Source organism: Charadrius vociferus, unplaced genomic scaffold, assembly GCF_000708025.1.
Source record: "Charadrius vociferus isolate BGI_N301 unplaced genomic scaffold, ASM70802v2 scaffold286, whole genome shotgun sequence".
NCBI lineage: Eukaryota > Metazoa > Chordata > Aves > Charadriiformes > Charadriidae > Charadrius > Charadrius vociferus.
The window spans coordinates 786,194-802,206 of record NW_009648967.1 but is presented as its reverse complement, the minus strand read 5'-3'; the positions used below and the strand labels follow the sequence as shown (position 1 = coordinate 802,206).

General features: G+C 35.3%; 1 protein-coding gene across 1 annotated transcript in view; it reads right to left on the bottom strand.

The window, feature by feature from the left end:
• Positions 1-956: 956 nt before the first annotated feature.
• Positions 957-16,013, bottom strand: part of LOC104288843 (chromosome unknown open reading frame, human C9orf41) — a 16,225-nt gene continuing 1,168 nt past the window's right edge. The window contains exons 2-7 of the mRNA XM_009887715.1: positions 15,780-15,943; positions 8,724-8,864; positions 4,237-4,415; positions 2,461-2,574; positions 1,438-1,541; positions 957-1,147 (exon numbers count right to left, since the gene is read on the bottom strand). Of these exons, the coding sequence (XP_009886017.1) occupies positions 1,046-1,147; positions 1,438-1,541; positions 2,461-2,574; positions 4,237-4,415; positions 8,724-8,864; positions 15,780-15,943 (804 nt within the window). The 3' untranslated portion in view covers positions 957-1,045. The remainder of the gene's footprint in view (positions 1,148-1,437; positions 1,542-2,460; positions 2,575-4,236; positions 4,416-8,723; positions 8,865-15,779; positions 15,944-16,013) is intronic.

The following is a 16,013-nucleotide window of genomic DNA, read 5'->3' as shown; positions in this document are numbered from 1 at the left end:
GGTTAAAGTGCCTAAAGTCACAGGGAAATTGACAACCAATTGGCCTGCATATGCTGACTCAACTAGAGATTATTAGGTTACAGCACATGTTATTTACATGTAATGTTTTTCTTTCCCCCTTTAAGAAACAGGGATATTTCTGTTGCACTACCTACACATGGCATGGATAACTCAGCAATGTTACCAACTTTCAAAAAAGAAAAGAGCTCAAGGTATAATGTGACTTTCTGTTTAGCAAAAAAATACTGCTTCATTGTTTTGGCTTCAGCAGCAAGTAGGTGACTTGAAATCAACATATTTTAAGACAGCAAAGCGTGTAATATACTTCAGTTTCAAAATGAGGTTAACATACAACTTCTCTGTGACATACTGCTTTTCCTTCACTCGGCACTCTGCTTTCACATAGTATTTCTAATTGTCTATAGGTTGTGTGTTTTGAATACATTGTTAACAGTAGTACAAAGATTAGCATTTGTATAATAACGTACTTTGTTTCAGTTCCACAGAAAATGCTGTAACAGTTCTGACAGCTATTGTATCTATCAAGAATAATTTTATCACTTTCCAACCATTTCAGCCTTCATAATTTAAGTATATGTTTAGAAATACTTCTCTAAATGTGATAGCTAGTACAGTAAGCACCTCTATACATTTCTAACTTCAGAAAGCAGAAAAAAAGAAAATCATTATAAAATCTATGAAAAATGAGGCAGCATATGTGGACAATTAGCCTGGTTATGGCAAACATTACATTTTAGTCTCAAGAAAATGTTTTTGCTTTTATTATTAATGCATTCCAAAGCACAAAGACAGCGTATGTGAACATTTCCTCCTCTGTTTTCACAAGTATATTACAAATATGCACAGCATAGAACATGTCTGGATAGCAAGAGATATTAAGAAAATAGACACTATCTAAATCCTATTAGGAATAAGAAGGCACCACTGATTTGAGGTTGTGTCCAGACATCACCCAGTCCATTTTATTCTCATTTCTAGCTTTCATGCCAACATTTTTTTTCTGATTAACCTATACAGACCAATTCTATTCTGGTTTTCTCACCACAAACAACACACATTCATAGTAGTATTTCATCATGGAGAGTTCATTCACAGTGTAAGTTGACAGTACAGATTCTTTTTCCACCTGAAAAAAAAAAGCAGCAGTTTTCAAAACACCTTCTCTACAAGAACTGTACAAATTCCTCTCAATAAGAAAGAAATTGTTATATACTTACTAGATTTCAAAGCTCATGTATATATTTTTAAAAAATGAGGAAAGCAAATAATTAGCAACACACTTATAAAGATGTAATTCTCCTAGAAGTTACTAGCACACGCCATTATATTGAACTAAATTTAAGGTAAAGGTTTATTTGAATGAGTTTGTCGGGTTTATACCAACACTACTCATTGCAGACTACAGCATCTTCTTACCTCCATATGGAATCCATATTGCAGTATAACATTTTTTATATCCTCGTAGCTTAATTCTATAGAAAGTTCATTTCCCAAGTTTTCAAAGTGGTAAAGGAGAGGACCTAGAATACAAAGATACAATGGAAATGGCTATCAAGATGACAAAAATGTTTTAAAAATCAAAAGCACTGCAAGTTCTAAAAATGCTTATATCCAGACTCACATATTCAAATACAGACAAAAGAACACACTTCTATCACTTGAATATAATTCTTATATCAAATTTCAGAATCAAGGCAAAATGAAAACAAATTAGTTCAGCTGCTTATTCAACAATGAAGTGTCTTTTTCTACCAGATTGTGTTTTTGCATCTCAAAATTTTTCAATCTAGCATCAATGCTGTCTCTATAGAACAGAATGCAGGACATACTGTGGTCTGCTCAGGAGCTGTGCTTGCATTCTATGACTGGACAGGACTCTGGTGTAGTGACTGGCTAGTGACTGACCAGTTTGTATGATACAAAATGTTTAACTCCTGAGTTTTGCTTGCCATCCCTTCAACATGGAAGACTTAAATTAAGTTTCTCTTCTTTTGAGACAAGGCACACATAAATCTCATTCCCAAAGCTTCTCCTTAGAAGCAGTACAGTACAAATTAGACAACAGATTAAGAAAAAGAGATGGAAGGATGTATTCGCACAGGGAACAAAGTTCCATTTTCTTAGAAAAATAGAAAAAAAGAATACAGGACACTACATTTGTGAAATAATAAATGTTTGATGCATGAATGCAAAACCTGCCACTGGGAAGATGTACTTCTCTGTTTAAAAACCACATGGTGTTAACTTGATTATAACTAGCAAACATCTGGACATATTCTGAACACACCTGAGATAATTTCCAACATCTAGATGTTTCTAGCTCTACAGAGTTTTCAGCACAGACACATTCATCCCCACAACTATTTTAAACTACTAGATGCTTGTTATGAGATCAAACATAAGTCAGTGCTAGCAGGAAGAGAGGTTGGTCACACTTACCTACATTTATCCATATTCCTCCAGGCTTTAGTATTTTCCATATAGTATCAATGTAATCAATAACATTATGTGCTGTATCTATGAAAAAGCAAGTTGCTATGCAGTCCCATGTATCTGCATAAAAGAGCAAAGTATACAAAGATTAGTTTCAATGTTTCTGCCCCTGTAAAAGTTCATCATTTAATCCCAGTATTTGTTTATACACTCGGCATTACCTTCAACTAACAACACTTGAAGGTTATGAATTTCATTTACAAGTAAATAAAGTATTTTGATTTATGTTAACAACAGTTAGGTTTGGGTTCATGTGACCTATGGATACATATGTGTGCGTATATACATACAAACACTCTGAAATATTATACATATTTACTATTTATGCTTTTTACAAAATTGTTCACACATGTTATATAAAATGAGATATATTGATATTATGTACTGTAAAATGTAATATTGTAACACATTTTATATAAATGAAGGCCCAAGTGTACTATTACTTGCCTCTCCTACGAACTTCATTACCACAACAGTTAAAAATACAACTGCAAAAATACCCAGTGATTCTGGGCCTCTCTAGTTACTATCTAGAAATCTATCACAAATCACATAGCTTTAAAACATTTTATTCAGTATCTGAACATTTCTCCAGCTGTTTTTTACTAGTTAACAAGCAGGATCTTTCAAAGTCTACCTTTTAAAGCATGAGTCTCCCTGTTTTTCTCTAAACATGTATCCTTGAAATTGCAAAAGTTTTAAGTTCTGTAAATAAAAGAATTAAAAGTCTCACTTTATGCCAGTATCAGATGTTCTAATGTAAAACAGAACCTTCAGAAAATTAAGCAGCTATAAGGAAGGCTCCTGCAAGAAAATATCTGGAAGTCTACCTGAACAATAAAGGGTAGATTAATAGCTATATAATCCTAGTGAAAAATGGCTACGGGTCTAATAGGGGCAGAACGGTGGAAACAGATGTCTGAAGTGATAAATAATCCAATACCATGTAAGGAAAAAATAGTGACTTCCAAATAGGTATATATTAGAATATTAGACTACATATAAAAGAACTGGGTGAGTGCTACCCTTGATCAAATCCTAAATATGTAATTGGTAGAGCAGGCACTACGTAAGATAGTCTTCTGCTGGTTAATTCAACATTAGGTTAGCCATAAAACATTACTTCATAACTACAATGAGGACAGCATAACTAACCTCATATCACATGGAAAAATAGTTATTTGTACTGACAGAAGTCTCAATCTTTGATAATTATCATCCCCATAATGTGCCTCTGAAATATTTACTATTGACAGTCAGTACGTATATATTGTTTCAATTTATAATTTAGCACTGCTGAAACAGTTTGTTTTGCTTTTACAACAGGAAATTAATCAACAAAACACCCCTCATATTTCTACTTTTTACACTAAAGAAGATAGTGACTTAGTTACATTGTTCCCTTTGTAACATCACTTTTTTAAATCAAGTAAACCTTTCCATAATACTACTATGCTATCTTATTCTGAAAGAAGAGCAAAGAAATTCTGAAAGAATTTAGCACTACTGCAACAAAGATCTGGTAGGCAAGGAGGTGCCCATATTTTTTGATAACTAAGTCAAAAATAAAAGCTGATTTGGAATAAAAAAAAATTGCTACCATTAGTACTTTTTGCTTCATGCTTGTAGATACAGTTCTCTTCTATTTGTAGCCATTAACTATCCCATAAATATTCTGAAGACACAGTTACATGGATGGCCTTGAAGCCTGCATTTACTCACTGCACTCAGAATAAATTTCTTGAAAATCCCCTGCTGTCATAGAGAAGTTTGAACCAGAAGGAAGACTGTGAGGATCAACATCAGGAAAATAAATTGGACGTATCTGATCAGCAGATCTTCTGTTATTGCTAAACTGATGAATCCAGGGATAAAGCTTACATGAGTTAATTTCAGAGCATCTGCAAAATACGGAAATCAGCACAATTCAGTTTCGACTAATTGCTTATCTATTATATAGAAATGTAGGAACCAAAGACTTTCACCAATATCCATCATTTTCTTGATAAAATTATTGCAAAAGCTACTCATTTGCTAAGGGAATTCTGTCTAGTTCATAACATTAACAGCCAATGAATTTATGAACCAAGTAAAACCCACAATTTTACTCTGACACACAAATTATCACTACAAAATAACTGCCCTTTTTAATTTTAAGGTTTTCTTCTCCTACTTTTTACCATTTTCCCTGAACTTAGTTCTTCACTGAAAAGAAAATGCATAAGATTATTTTGTAAGATTAATGAAATTTATGATTTAGCTTATTGAGAAAAGTTGCTTAACTTTTCTGGATAATTTTTTTCTATTTAAGAAAAAAAAAAATTAAATGAGTAACATTAGTTCCATGAATTTTATTGGAAAAATTTGTTCTCATTCTAGACTTTTGTCTTTTCTGAACCATAATCACAAAAGTTTTGAAGCACAGCAGAACAAAAGCATTTTTCAGATGCTAAATAAAAGTATGCTTTTAGATTTCAGAAAATAAATAAATTCCATTTTGCAAAGCATATTAGTTTTGCACTAGATGTCATTTTAAGTTAGTAACATCTGGAGTGTTGCAATTATGGCAAGTAAACATGTCTTTGTAAAATAAAATTTATGGGTTCACATGACCAATTAAGTCAATTCTTATTTTAAAAATTATAAAATATAGCATTAAAGTATAAAAAGCAGCTTTTCCCATAGTCTTGTAAAATCAGTTTGTACTTAAAAACGAAGCCATTTTCTTTCAGAGTCAGTGGACACATCTGTCAAATAGAACACATATGAAACACTTAAGAAACTGCAAGCAATCTAGCAGGTGATAGAAAGTGCACTCTTTTGGCTGGTGGACGGAAAACATCTGTGGTAAAGTCTTTAAAATAATGCTTTTTTCCTTCTTCATGCCAAATTTATATTTCATTTTATCAGTAAAAAAACAGTACAAAACCAACATGTATTTGAGCAGCAGTATACTGTGCTCATCAGTTGTTTCCATATATAATGAATAAACAAATATCAATCAGCTATATACAGTCAGAAAAAGCAAAAAAAAAAAAAAAAAAAAGAGGGAAAAAGCCCTGATAACATGGGCATAATTTTCTTCAAGAAAAGCATTTCTATTTTGGTTAAAAAAAAAAAACACAACAAAAAAAACCCCCACCCCAAAAAAAACAAAACACCAACACCCCCCATGTTGGCCAATAAAAGTTGTGTGTTAACCATTCAAGCATTCTCCATATGTTCCCAGTCAATTTGTGTTATCCTCAATATTCTGCTTTAACAACAACTATTTTCCCAAAAGCAAGGTAAAGAAAAGAAGAGATCTGAGTAGATTAGGAGAGTTTGTTTTTTTCTGAGCTATAAGGGAACACACCTGCCTATATTTCTTTTTCCCAGTGCAAAGTGTGCTCATGTAGACTTTTGAACAGTTCCCAAAGGAATTTCCCGTTTAATATTAAAGATCAATCCCTCTCCATATTCAAGCTTGAAAACCTCCCTTTCCAGCTTCAGTAATTTATACTTCAAAACTACGTACTGCAGTCCTTCACAATTCCATCCTCCCAACAAAGGGTGTATGATGTAACTTACACTATAAAAATCTAACATCTTTAACTAAGTATGATGCACTTCACTGTTTTCCATAGGGGCAGGGCATTTAGTGTCCAACATTCAGTCAAAAAGACAGTTCTGGAAAAGATGGGAAGGTCAAATCTTACTTCTGCCAACTGACTGGAAGACAAAATGCTTAACAGTTTTCATCCTAAGGCATGCAAGAAATGAAGTGTGTCTGTGCATCACCACGGACAACCTCTGCCATCTGTCATTATATCCAGGACTCATCTAAACACTAGAAAAAAAACACACCAGCAAGAAGAACCTTACCCATACAAGAAAGAGCACAATTTCCCATACAAGGACTGCAGCAGCCTTGGAGCCATTGTAGCTTAACTACTCCAGGTCACTTTATTTTCAAATTAGAACTTCCTCAGTGGAATAATGCTCTCTGATTAATTTCAAATACTTACTGTGACCATGGTTACACCTTTATGCACTCTCTACATACCATGCTACGCAACTTTATCCACAGTATCAAAACTTCACCATTAAAGAGAACTGTTTTTTTGTTTTGTTTTTTTAACAGCAGATATCACTTTGTATACAGAAGACTTAAGTCACTGTACCACGTCTAGGAGCCCACTGTAGTAGCTGGCTTGACTCTCAAGCCAGTACTTTGTCTTCCTAAAAGTAAACCAAGGTCAGAGAAAGAAGGTGTATTTAAACTGTAAGCACATTAGCAAAATCCTCATGCTTTTATCAACTGAAAACAAAAATTAATTAGATTTAAACTGTAGCTAAGAACTAATTTGCAAAAATCCTTCTTTCTTACCACTCTTCCTTAACTGGTATCTTCAGCTTATATTGATCATTGCTGTTTCTTCCATTTCCAGGAAGGCAAACGTCCATTTCAGAATGCTACCTAGGAACAGCTACTTAAGACTAAAAGGAGAGATCCCAAAAGTCTCTAAAACCTCCTTAAAAGACATCCCAAGCCCACAACTAGATCTGGCAGAAAGGAATACTTGGACTTGAACTGAATTGACTGAAACGCAGAGTCAGGTTAGCAATATTCCCTTCCCTGATAACAAGGAAACTTGCAACTGGTAACTTGCCCAGCAAAGACAAAGATTACAGCACTTGAGCAACACTCAATTTTGCTGTCTAAAATCTAACCATCAGCAAGTCTAATGCATATACACCTCCTTGCTCAATATCTCATAAAACCAGGAAACGCCACATGAGCATTAGATGCTAGGAATGATTACTATTGTAAGCCAAGCATGGACCTTCAGGAGTATTCCACATATAGGCCAAAGACTCATTATTTAAAGAAGACAAAAAACATGTAATCAGAAGTACTTAGGGGTGAAATTAAGTTTCAGATTTGAACCACTATGACACCTGATCAGTGCTCTGAAATATAGGAAATGAATACTTTTATGCTGCTTTGAATAATTTCAAAAGTTCCAAAGAGCTTAAGAGCCAGCAAGGCTGTACAGCTAAGGACAAGAAGAATGTGACTTCATGTCAGTAGCTGCAAGGCGTTAGATCAGCTCAGCTGTAATATGCAATTTCAGCCACCAGATAAGTAATTTAAGAGTAATGTAAGAGAAAGAACAAATAAACCTCTAGCAAATAGTTATTGTCACCACATTGACTACCACTGTTTTAAGCAGACATGCAGCAGCCATAATAAACACTGTTTTCCTCTTGGTTTTGAACACTAAGCTAAAACACATTTAAGATTATCACATTCCTCTGTGAACAGTCTACAAAATGGCTCCAAAACATCATGATAATATAGACTACAACAAACCAATAGTTTAAGTGTTTTCAGCAAAGGTATATCATTTCAGATTGAAGAAGAAACTGGCAAATTCTGTCTCTCTTGGTATGAACTCCCCCAAAAAACGAAACACCCCGCCCAGACCTCTTTCATAGTTGCCCACCCACCACCAGTCTTCCCACCTTCCTTCTTAAAAGAACAGCTGCATTTGCTACCTTCTTTCCTCTCTTAAGAAGTTCATAATGAAACCAGTAATTTCCACTGCAAGTGACAAGAGTAACAAATATAAAAATGTCACTCTAAGTTAAACCGATAAAGTGAAATTTACTACATTCAAATTTAGTACCTCAGACTAACTGTAGAACTATTAACTATATTATTTTAGCCACTTACTTAAGAAGTGGTTCAGAGTGCTTTGGTGGTTGTTTTTCATATTGAAACAGTGACTCAAATTTTTGTATGGAATGTAACACTTTAACAGTCTTCCTCTGTTACTAATCACCACCACTAAGTACCTTGCACATATTAACTAGTCCGTATTTGACATCAGTGAGATAGGTGTGCATTTCCAGAAACAGATGTGAAATCATGAAACCCTATTTGAGATTATGCAGAAAATATGTGGTACAGTCTAGAGATTTTAAGTCTCATAACTTAAAAGCCATGCTTCCTGCTATAATCTTAATGATTCAGATACAATGCTTCCCTCCCCCATTCATCCCACCGATTATTTTTTTCATTAAAACATCCTAAAAAGTGGTTCTGTGTGTTCTGTGCTAGGACTTACAAATCTATTCTTTTGAATTTTATTTATTCAAGTTTTTCTCATTTATAATTTTGCCTCCCTAGGTTTAAATCAGCAAGTAAAACATAAGCTATGTACCTGTTGAGTACAAAGTTAGAAGAAAAGAGCATAAAGAGGCTCCATTCATTTCCTTGGCAAGCATAACCGAGCTTAGCTATTTCCCACGCCAATCTACCTAGCCCAGCACCAGGTACCAGGATATTAACTTTGGAGAAATCCCTGCAACAGAACAAAAATAATAGTTAAGACTTTATCTGATACCTCTTAACAAAACTTAAGAGGTCCAGTCAAACATTTTTCCCCCCATATACTTAGATATCATAACGTATTTCCTGTATGACTTTACTTTTTAAATGCAAACTGAGCCAGTTCTGATCAGATTGGTTAATTGTACAACATAATTCACAAAAATTACTCAAAAGAACATATACAATCCTCATTCAGAATACAGAGCATAATTACAAAACAATTCTTTTTCCTGAAAACTTTTAACAGTTACCAAGCTAAAATCTCTTAAGTGAATTGAAGAATGAACATTATCATAAAGCACCATTTATTTTTCTATGAGGCCCACTGATATCTAGTAAATATTCTAGAAATCTTCTTGGTTACATCACATGAAAAACACATATCTGGACATCAGAAACACAAACCAAACAAAACTTCCATAAGCTGATGAGCAATTCAGACTGTAAAATCCTTAAAGTAGTTACCTTCTCAGCAGCTGTGGGTTTTACATAGCTGTTGTCATGCCTTTAAAGACACAACATAACATTTCATTTAAGAACAACATGATGCGAGCCACCTGTTCTAATCTCTGAGCAAGCTGTAATTCAAACTACTCAGGCAATCTATCAGAGCTCTAGTCAAGCCCTGCTCGTGCCCCACGTTCGGCGCCAATAAATCTGCCATGGTTTGGGCCGTACTGGCCACTGGAGATGTGGGGCACTCCAGATGGGACCGACAGATGCTTCCCCCTACCCCTCTCTTCAAAGAGAGAGGCAGAGGAGGGAAAAAGAGACTTCTGAGTTTAGAAGGAATTAAACTACTTTAATGAAACATTAATAATAAAATAAAAAAAGTAATAAAATATACACAAAACTGTATCAAGCTCCCAGGATGACAATCACGTCACCGGCTGGCACTGGGACAGTCCCAGGCTGGACTCAGTGACAGACGGGAACTGGATTCAGAATCGGGATCACAGGCAGACGAACAGAGTCCCCCTCGGACGTCGGCCATTGAAGAACAAGACTGACCCCTTTGATCCCTCAGCTTTTATACTGAGCATGAGGCAGATGGGATGGAATACCCTGTTGGTCAGTTTTGGGTCACCTGTCCTGTCTGCTCCTCCCCACAGATGGGACCCCTCTAAACTTTTTCGCTTCCGACCCTCCAACGGTGCAAATAACCGAGTTATCTGCCCTTGGGTGTTACAGCAATAAGTATAAGCGAGAGCCTCTCTGCATACCATGCCTGGGCATCAGCTATAAACATAGGTCTTGCCACTCTGAAAGCGGACGGTGTCTGCACAATATGCTATTAGTTTCAGTAGTTAGAAGAGGCCCAGCTAAGAAGCGAAGTTACTGAATAAAATTGCTTTGGTTTTACCTCAAACCAGAAAAGCTGTTCACTTATTTCACTCAAACACATTAAATGACATAAGATTTTCTAAATCAAAGTACATTGCAGCTCTCTAAACCTTCACTTGCCTTAACTAGGCATTAAGTTGAAGACTACCAGAAGACATTCAGAAGGGTATGTTTACTGTGACACCTAGAGAACCTCTCCCATCTTCCAACTTCAGCAACTAATAGAAGAATTAAGAATCTCAAGCTTTTCCTCTTCTTTCAGGCAGAAAAGGCAAAAGTATACATATTCTAACCATTAGACTTCCATCACAATGCAATCAAACCTTCAGTCATAAAACAAAAAACACTCCCACACCAAACTGAAGATACTTAATCAAAAAAGAATTTTTCAGTTTCCAGTTGTGAACAAGACTTAATAATTTCATGTACCAAAAACATGAGTGTGAACACTCATAGACTACTCTCCCTTTTGCATGTCACCTTCAATGTGTATCACATGTATCAATTTATATGCAATTTATCAATTGTGTATCAATTTATATGCAATTAAATGAAGGAAGCCAAAACCAGCATTTCCACACATATGACGAAAGCAAAATGCAAAGCCTTTAACCACATAAAAATTCAGGATGCCAAAAAGGGTTCAAAATAGTATACTGCATAAGCCTGACAATGAGCGAAGAAGTCATGTAAATTCTGAAAAGCAGTACATTTCTGAAGACTATCAAAACCAAAAGAAAGCATTATTCTTTTCTAAAGGCCACACAAACTAGCAAAGCAGTTTTAACTGTCCCTTTTGGTTTGTGGCTTAATCATCTAATTAGTGAAGCCTCCCAAATGGAAAATCAAAGCTCTTCTTTCCTGAGTTTCATTTCCATTCCATTATACTTTCAGATTCTTTGTTTTCTCTTTAACAAGCAGCAGGAAATCAAGACTTTGCTAATTCCACAGTAGCGGCTTTTTTAATGGCTACAGTCATAAGACAATGTAGAATGCTAGAAAAAAAACCCAACACTTTTTGGTAGATACATAACTGCAGCAGTAGCAAAGACATTTAAAAAAAAATCCAAACTGTGATAACTGATAATAATCTAAGTGTATCCACTAGCCTTGAACTAGAAGCAGCAGCAGGATTTCTATGACACAGATCTAGCTTTGTTTAGGAACATGAGTGGGTATCCAACAAGTACCCATTAAAAACCTGTAGGGCAACAAGGAAGAAATACTGGCTTATTAACCTGACACATGTGGGGAGAAGAGGCTGGTCAAAGAGCAGGGAAGAGGGCTGCATGGTACTGTTCGGCTCAACTATTGAAACTGGAGCAGTCTCAAAAATATAGTGGAGAAGTATCAGAAACAATTAAAATCTGTCATGCCATTACTGTACTGCATTTTGCAGTGTGATGTATTTTCAGCTTTTAGAAGCTTAATGCCATTAATGAAGGCTTTAACTTGGTGTCCTTTTTTTAAGTGAAAAATTATTTTCTGCCTATTGTGCTCTAACAAAAAAATGATAATGCTGAAGGGATAATCTGAAATTCAGCAAAAGAAAAATTAGCGTGTATGATCAAACACAAACCTCATTTTCATGAACTTAAAACTGCAATTCAATGTTACCTAATGACAAGAAGTGATAAGAAATATACAGCTCAAACACAGAAGATCAGTAGAAACATCAACATAGAATCACTCTTTGGCACTCCTTTCCTGATGTCTTATCTCTGTAGTGTTTATAAATTTAGATAATGAACGGATCTAATTCTCAGTATAGTATTTTTCATTAATTAACTGTAATCAGATTTTCAGAGATTTTTTTTTTTTAAAGACAACTACTTTTCAAATAAAATAATGAAGGTAGCTGAAAAGCACAGTCATTTGAAGCGCAATTCTTCTCCAAACTTAGCAGGTAGGGTTTACATACTTCCACGTAAAGACTGCAAAGCCTTCAGTGGACTGCAGTAACACTAAAGATCTAGTTTGCTCTTAAATATGATGTTTAAAGAAAAGTTTAGGCTAAGCACAATTTTTAACAAGATTAAAAACCCTGCACAGACAGATGTATTTTATATAAAGTTTAAAAAAAAAGTCGTATAAAGCAGAAATTTTATCACCACTGTAAAAGTGACTGACACGCAAGAAGTATAGCCAAGCTCGGGCCAATAAGCTATGTTTTTCAAATAAAAAGGAGACTAAGCACTAGTGACTTCTTTTGGGCTGTCTTGCCAATATCATGGAAAATGCAAACAATTCCTGGACAGTGTGATAGATTTAAATTTCAAGTTAGAGGTGAGTCCAGAGGCCACATTAATGAATAAAACAAAACTTTGGAGAAAATACTTAAGTTTACTGTTATTGGCCATGGGATGATAATTAACTAAAAGGTTAACTATTTCTTTGGTTGCTTTTGGACAAGCAGCTGATAGTCTTTACACCCTTTTACATAAGTAGGACATGTAACAGTAAAAGTGAAAGAAAATCAAGATGACAAGAGGGCAATTAGAAAAAAAAGTAATATATTGGCATGCTTATTTAGATTTTCAACTTAATGTTTCCCCATAATGCTTTAATGAACATATTCCATCAAGAAATAAAAATGTATCTATGTTTTACTGTTTTCTTCTACAGAAAGCAGTGACCATGGTTCATTCAGACCCAAGAAATCCAAGAAATCTAAATGGCTTCATGAAAAGGTAGACAATATTATAGAGACCCTGTGAGCTGAAACACAATTAAATTCCAACATGAATAATGCAGGAAATCTATCTGTTCTTCAAGAAGACCTTATCTCATGGGACTTCGCTTAAAACTGCTTCATTGATCCTACTAACGGATTCTGTATTAAGGTGCTAAACAGAAAGAAGGAATTATTTCTCAAGAGGAATGGAAGGGAGAAACAGCTTTTGCCATTTTATTTTATTTTTAGGTGACAGTCTTGTCAGAGAACTGGACTGAAACACAAGATAACAGTAGCACCTACCCACAAGACTGTTCTAATTTACAAATGCTCTCAACCATTGCTTATTTCTCTTTTGCTTCCCAGAAGGGGGAACACATAAAGCATTTCACTTTTCCTGTTCTCTGCATACCAACTGAACCAATACAGGCAAATCTTGCAAAGAGCAACACCACGACATATGCATGCATGAAGCAAAACATACCTGAATAGTTTCAAAAGTTTAAACTCCTTTTTCATTTGACTCCAACACATGGAACCAGTAATGTTAACAAATAATGTTGACTAGAACTGAATGTACAATTCCACTGAAGCCATTAAAAAGTAAAAGCTGACTTGTACTGACACTTTTAAATTTAAAATATTTATTTCTCTATCTTTTTCAATGCAAAATACATCTAGACAAAGCTGTTTCCATCACCCAATGCCAACAACACACTTTTTCTCTAGCACTTTCATTTCATCCTCTCAGGAGGCTTCAGCACTCCATACAAAAGGGAACTCTAAAGGAATATAAAGCTGCACTCCGAGGTTCCATCTACAGGCTGTTTTCCCACATTAGGGCCCACAGCCAGTCCTCTCCAGAGAAAATGGACATTACACACACTACACACAACAGCCAGAATAACTTCACTGTGGTCATTTCAGTCCCTCTCCATCCCTTCAAACTGAGAACAACTGCTCCTGTCCAACACTGTAAAAAAAGAACCAGATTTACCAGACAGCCTGTTCTGCCAAGGAAGTTATTTCTCAGACAAAGGTAAGGTGGCACTGCCAGTTAAGCCTGCTAATATACGAAGAGAACAGGCCCTTCTGAACAACTCTGCTTCTTGCCTCAAAGAGGTAAGTACACCTAAGCAGGAAAGCCTCTGGTCACTAGGAACAAGAGCAAGCTGACAACAGTAAGTAACAATATATGAACAGAGCAAAGGTTTTATATAAATGCTATGACAGCTCCAAACGATCATGGATATTAAACCTTTACATAGGTATGTATGTGATACACATTTTATGAATAAAAAAAATGTTTCATTTGACAAATTCAAGCTTGTAGTAGAGATGTTTGATCTATACAGCGATGTTTTGAGATTTCTGTAGAGACAAAAAAAAAAAAACCCAAATGGTACTTCAGAACCATCACAACAGGGACAAAAGCATTGTCATGTTAGTTGTGTTTGACAACAACAAACAGAATTCCTGGTAAAGAAGCACAAAGCCATCAACTTCACCTGTTGCTTCCTAATACCAACTGGAGTGTTTGAAATAGTTGATTGATGATTAATGTAAACTCAAGACTTTCCAACTTCAGTCATGTATCTTTTAAAATTTGACATAAGATACTTCTCCCATAACCAAAAAAGCTAGCACAGAGAGAAAAAGGTGAAATGCTGCCTTGAAGATTAGAATGATTACTTTCAAAACTATGACTTTTCCTACAGATTTGCACATCAGAAGTACATCAGATAAAAATGAATTAAATGCTATAAGTTATCTTATGTAGTGCCCTATTAGCACTGAAAACATTGCAGAAAGTTCACCTTCAGATAAAACATTTTTTGTCGTGCATACACCTTGAGATGTTAGCCCAAGGCAAAGGAGAATCCAACTAGCCATGTCCATTCCATGTTCTGCCACCACTAACACTCTTTACTAATGAAAATTAAAAAACAGCTAGTGGAAGGTATTTTAAAATTGGTACAAGTGCATTATTAGCAATTACTGAGAAAGAAGAAAACCCATAGTAACACCCAGCTATATCAAACCTAAGTTCTGACCTGTTGCATTTATGAGTACAAAGTTAACAAATTTTCCCATTATAAGAGTGCTAAGGTTAAACTGAAATGTGCTATATGATGGCTGAGCTGAATAAGTGGCAGAACCATTAAACATGGAATTCTTACAGCAGTAAGAATCTGTCTGAGATTCTACCAGTATACTTCTACCTGAAGTTACCTAAAAAAAAAACCCCAACTCACACTGATTACAATTTTGGCGGTGTTAACAAGCCAATGCAGTTCCAAAGCCACCCTCACACATGCAGCAAGCTTTTTTTAAGACTTGCTTTGTGACACCTGTCTGAAACCAAGGCTAGAATTAAGTATTTGCAGGGTAAATTCTTAGTGCAATAAACTGGTGCTAGAGGTTAAGAGTCTTCTTCCTTCCTTCCGCCATAAAGGGCAATACTCATACTTGCTGCTATCACAAGGGTCCTTCCCTATATCTGCAGTGCACACACTCTGAGAATCTGCTAAACTGCAAACTTTACCTCACAGAGCACAACTGAGTTAACTTCACAATCTCCTGAGGTCTCTTACTTGAAAAGTTAACAGATACCCTGTTACAACAAGCTGCAGGAAAAAAAAAATAATTCTGGTTTACCTGGTATTCCTTTTTGAAGTTTATGATTATGCTCTTTTCCAACACCTTGTATTAGAAACAAAAACTTTCTTGATTAAAAAAATAAATTCCATTGCATTCACAGTAATTTATGTATTTTCAAATCCAAACTTTTCATTACTCCATAAAAACTTTGTCAGATTCGTGCAACAGTGTATGCCCACACAAAATTAAGTCTTAAAACACTATTACCATCTTTCTTTTGGAAAGTTCTTTACAATTTCACTAATGATTGGCTGGTAGCAGGAATCTCTCTCAGGCTTCCCCTCTTCACTCCAGTCTCTCACAAATTGTTTCAAAGTGGATTTCAATTTATCCATGTCAAATGTTGAAGCTGGTGTGATCTTTCCTCTTCCCTGATTAAAGTGAGGAAAAAAAGAAAGTTAGTGGGAAATGTACCAAGTATCTTCAGTCTGGGGACGGGGG